The following is a 5,813-nucleotide window of genomic DNA, read 5'->3' on the forward strand; positions in this document are numbered from 1 at the left end:
ATCTCGCGATTTGCTTTGGTCTTGGCATTTCACTACAAAAAATTTAACGGATACTGTCAGATTTATCGATGAATTTATCAAAAAAATCTGTTAGTAATTTATTTAGTGTCAGAATAAATTTAATGGTATAAACTTTATCGGTAATTGTTTACTGGCAGTTTTTTTCATCTGCCACTTATTATTGTAAGAAAATGCTGTCAATAATTTTTTCCGTCGGATTTATTCTCAAGAGAATCCGACGGTAATATATTATTTACTAATAATTAAATTAATAACTACCGGAAGATTTAACCTATGATAAATCTGCCAACAATTTTAAATTTTAAATTTTTTTCTTCAAAATGTTAGATATTTTATAAAATCAATAATTTGCGTACCTCCAGCCATTACTAATAAATTCTTTGATTTAATTTAGAACTTCCAATTCTTGAATCATAAAATCAGATAGAATCAAAATGTGTTTATTTTTGTTATGTAATCAGAATTGGGGACCCAAACTTTATAAAGTTTATGAACAGTCGTGTTCTTTCCATCAAAGAACAGACCAACTGCTAATATAATTAATTAATAATTACAACATCACCCAAACTAATTTCTATACTAACAAATTAGACCACAATTAGAATAAAAATTTTAACATTCTCCCACTTGATCCAACATTTATTACGTATAGTCTATAATTACATACTATGCTTAAACAATTAAGACAAATTACAAGAATCATAGCGGTAGGTTCTCATTAATCGAGTATTACTTTCTATGTATTACAATGTAACATCTCCTAATTGAATAAACTCTTTATATGGTGTTTCTGTAGAAATAAGCCCAATGCTTATTCTAGGTCCTTCACTGAATTTTATTTGTCATTCTCAATCATGTATGCGCATAAATACTAACCAAATGAGAAACAAACAATAATAAGAATTTCGTATCCAAATATGTCATATAATATATAAGTCATATAATTGTCGTTACAGAACATAAACCCATACTAGTAACATGATTCTTAAACAATCCTGGTGGCATGCCTTTTGTCAAAGGATTAACTATTATTTGTTTAGTACTAATCTACTCTATCTGTACCTCATTAAACCTAACTCGGTCTTTAATGGCTAAGTACTTAATATCGATGTGCTTACTTCAACTACTACTTCTATTATTCGTAGCCATAAAAATATAGCAGCTGAATTGTCACAATATATTCTCAATGGCCTAGAGATACAATCCATATATCTTAAGCCCAGAGATGAAATTCTTTAACCAAACACCTTGTGATGTAGACTCAAAACAAGCAATAAACTTGACTTCCATGGTAGAAGTGGCTACAAGTGATTGTTTTGTACTCTTTCAAGATATTGCTCCATCAGCAAGCATAAAGATGTATCCTGACGTTGACTTCCTAGAATCAACACATCCCGCCAAGTCTGAATATGAGTATCCAACAATTTTTAAATTGTCAGTTCGTCTATATGTAAGCATGAAGTCCTTAGACCCTTGAAGATACCTTAAGATCTTCTTTGTAGCTCTCCAATGGATAATTCCTGGATTACTTTAATATCTTCCTAACATGCTAACAACAAAAGCAATGTCAGGTCAAGCAATGACAGGTCTTATACAGACCTGAGCATACATTAGGCTTCCAATGACTGAAGTATAAAGAATATTTTGCATTTGTTCCTTTTCAAGTTCATTTTTTGGACAATGATCTAAGCAGAATTTGTCACTTTTCATAATAGGTACAACACTTGGTGAACAATTTTACATTTTAAACCTCTCAAAAACTTTATTAATATAGGTTTCTTAAGATAAACCTAAAATTTTTTTATGTTTATCTCTATAAATTTTTATGCCAATGATATAAGATGCATCACTCATATCTTTCATATCAAAATGTCTAGAGAGAAATTGTTTCACTTTAACAACCCTAAATTATTTTTTCTAAGCAAAATATCATCTACATATAAGATGAGAAATATGATCTTGCTCCCACTAAACTTGTGATATATGCATTGATCATAAATATTCTCAATGAACCCGAATAAAGAAATCACATTGTGAAACTTCAAATACCACTGTCGGGAAGCCTGCTTAAGACCATACATTACTCTATTAAGCTTGCAAACTAACTCCTTACCAGCAGTTGAAATAAACTCTTCAGGTTGTCTCATATAGACCTCTTCTTCCAAATCTCCATTAAGGAAGGCCGTTTTCACATCCATTTGATGCAATTCCATGTCAAAGTGTGCTACCAATGCTATAATGATACGAAAAGAGTCTTTCTTTGAAACAGGAGAAAAGGTTTTCATGTAGTCAATCCTTCCCTTTGAATAAATCATTTGACAACAAGTCAAGCCTTGTAGTGCTCAATATTACCTGATGAATCCTTCTTGGTCTTAAAGACCCATTTGCAGCCAATGGCATTTTTTCCATCAGGCAATTCTACAAGATCCCAAACTTGGTTATCCGCCATAGAATTCATTTCATCCTTCATAGCATCTAGCCATAAATTGGAATTACGACTTTCCATTGCTTGTAAAAATGTCGTTGGGTCATTTTCATCACAAACATCATAGTCAGACTCAGCAAGATACACCACATAGTCACTAGAAATTGCAGGCTTTCTTATTCTTGTTGATCTTCTTAATGTTGCATCATCAACCTCTTGTAAAGGTAGTAGCATAACAGGTTTTTCCTCTTTTTGAAGTTATTCTTGAGCTATATGTTATTGAATAACATGTTCATTATGAAGAGTTTGATCCTCCATCATATGGTCTACTTGAACATTATCTTCGTAATGTGGAACATCAGTAATAAGCTATTCTACATTGACCCTATCTATATAGACATTGTATTGAATAATCACTGTTGTACATAGAGAGATTTGACAAACATTGTCATTCTCAACAACTTTAAGATGATGATTCTCCCGCTTTTCATAATTTTACACTCATCCTCCATATTATGTTCTACGGTCACAAATCACAATACCATAAAATTTCCTCCTCCTACTAAATAATAATAATAATAATAATATCCCTTTATCTTGATGAGGAGGTAAATGCCAGTGTGAATAGCCTCCTGCCATTCTACTACGAAAAATCTTTAGGTATACAGAATGGTTTTTTGAATACATAACAAGAAGCACATTTGTAATACATAACAAGAAGAAGCAAGCCAATTGCATCATCATGGAGCAAAAATGGTATACAGAACACAGATAATACAATAAAGCAAAGTTGCAAGGTTTCACTTGTATCAAAAACTAGAGATTTTACTCGATAACCTCTTACAGAAAACGTCCAAGGAAACCCTTTATCTCATCAATATATGGCGATCGAGTAGGAATTATGTGACCACAATCATGTTCAATTATCACAGAACAACCATCGTCATACAATGAAGTAAGTTCCTTGCTTGCTTGGTTGGCTATCTGCCTGTCCTTACCATGTTCATTGCCGAAAATATGAAGAGAAGGGCACTTGATGATGCCGCGTTCCATCTCCTTTACATTGAGAGAAAAGCCTGAGCATATTATTACAAATTTGAAGTCCATTTCACCTTTTAGTTGTTCTTGTTGCGCAGAGATTAAAGCCGCCATCGCCGCTCCCTGTGAAAATCCCAAGATACCGTCAAATGACCCTTGTTGGGAAAAAACGTTCTTCAAGTGTGACAGGGAAGTATCATATCCTTCAGTTTGTTGCTGGTATTGAAGTGGATCGAATGGGCCTTCTGCTACCTTCCAATTGACATCAGTACTTCCATCAGAATTGGGAGCTACTAACCATGCAAATTTATTCTTGCAATTCTCCAAAGGTGGAGGTGGACTAGACAGCATTGGAGATGATTCACAAATCGCACCTTTGGCCAAAGTTGTTTGATAAATGAATGACAACTCATGAGGTGCATCCACGAAAACAAATTCGGCAATTTTCTTTAGTCTTTTTGCTAATGATGATGTTCTTCCCTTAATCATTCGTATTTTAAATAAATAAGATGTAAAATTAAATTAATATTAAAAATTGGTGAATAATTATAAACAACTAATATTTTATTTTAATTAAAGATATCAGAAACCCTTAATTAATAAAATGGGGTGAAATATAAGTTTTTAAAGCTAATGAAATCACTACACCACAACCGAAATTTTGCAGTGGTTATATTTTAATTTTGTGGCGGTTTTAAATTACTTCTAAATCATCCTATAGTAAATAAAAGAAGCATCACGTCTTAATACTTCAATTAAACTAAGGGTCCGTTTGGAAAACTCTAGAAGTAGCTTTTTTTAACTTTTGACTTATGAAAAGTAGTAGTATTAATGTTGGGTGCAATTTTTAAAACCAAATTGCAATTTTCTAAGAAGCTATTTTGAAGCTTATAGAGAAGTTAAAAAAAATGACTTCTCTCATAATACTTCTACTTTTCACTACATTTCTTTAAAATAAGCACTTTTAGAGTTAAAAATCCAAATACAAAATAACTTATTTATAAGTTACTTTTAACAGAGTCATTTATTGTTTAAGTTATTTTATCAAAAGGAACTTAATTAAGTTAGTTACCCAAACTGGGCCTAAGTATATTTTATATCTTCTAAGAGTAGAGCTTAGATCTGTTTTTTCTTTGTAATTGAATGCATCATCAAATAGTAGCTTATCTTTAAGAAATGCCACCTACATAAAATTACACAAGGGCTAAGCTTTGTTAACGATATACCCAATGCAAGTTGAATACCAAAGTGTTAATAAGTGTTGACCTTGTTTTGACTTCCAACACAACCAACAACATAGCGACCGAAAAGCTTTGCATATTACCCAACTAAACTTCCAATACTTCCACAAGCTGCTAACACAAAAACCTTTTCTTCCCCTTTTGGGTTTGCACAATTCAAAAAATCCCACATAAGCTGTCATTCCCTCAAGCCCCAAGAAAAAATCAAGATTTTATAATTTGCACTGCTTTCCAAACATAAGCAGCATATATTGATGTAGAGCAAAAAGAGAGATTAACTAGTAAAAGATGTGGTAGCATAGTTAAAGAGGTGGAGACAAAACAACAATGCTACATACAAATATTATTATTTTAAATCAGTATTTAGTCAGTAATAATTTGTATTTATATTTATAAGAATTTATATACAAAAAATATATAATTTATATCTCTAATTATCAAAGTTTGCACATAAATTAATACAATTTATATATATATATATATATATATATATATATATATATATATATCAAAATTTGTACAATTTATTTGTTAAAAATAATTTAATATTTATACTAATTAAATACTAGTTAAAATTATTATAAAACTTATGGCCTCCAAAATTTCTAATGTACAAAATATTAAATTTAAGTGGATATTACTATGAAGACTTTATAATTGTCTTCATATTAAAATGTTTTCTTTTGACTCTTAGATGATAGATTGTATAGTTAGATTTTGATATGTTCTAAAAGTGTTGTTTTTGTTTAAAGTATAGCCAAATAAATAAATTATATTTTTTAACAAAACATCTTTATAAAAAAATAATTTTGTTATCTTCATTTGAATAGTTGCCTTAAATTTATTGATGTGTTTATTGCAATTAACTTTTTTAATTTATGTAAAAAAAAAAGTAAACGACGACTAATTTTATTGGATAACGACATCATATCAATCCTTTATTTTAGCAAGCTTGAACATAATAGCAACAACATTATTCTTATTCTTATTATTAATATAAAATTCACCATACACTACATATATAAACGGAAAAGTTTGACATTTAAACCTTCTGCTATATATCTCATACTCTATTTTTTATAATCCCT

At 30.4% G+C, this 5,813-nt stretch overlaps 1 protein-coding gene across 1 annotated transcript; it reads right to left on the reverse strand.

The window, feature by feature from the left end:
* Nucleotides 1-3,176: 3,176 nt before the first annotated feature.
* On the reverse strand, nucleotides 3,177-3,973 carry LOC107615374 (rhodanese-like domain-containing protein 6). Its single transcript, XM_016317439.2, has one exon. It carries the CDS (start codon nucleotides 3,971-3,973, stop codon nucleotides 3,287-3,289), a length of 687 nt encoding a protein of 228 aa, XP_016172925.1. The 3' UTR covers nucleotides 3,177-3,286.
* Nucleotides 3,974-5,813: the final 1,840 nt, after the last annotated feature.

The sequence above is a fragment of the Arachis ipaensis genome, chromosome B9, assembly GCF_059453495.1.
Source record: "Arachis ipaensis isolate K30076 ecotype BB chromosome B9, ASM5945349v1, whole genome shotgun sequence".
NCBI lineage: Eukaryota > Viridiplantae > Streptophyta > Magnoliopsida > Fabales > Fabaceae > Arachis > Arachis ipaensis.

What these genes read in the sequence shown, in the direction of transcription:
- LOC107615374 (XM_016317439.2), bottom strand. Translation starts at nt 3,973, where the DNA reads ATGATTAAGGGAAGAACATCATCATTAGCAAAAAGACTAAAGAAAATT.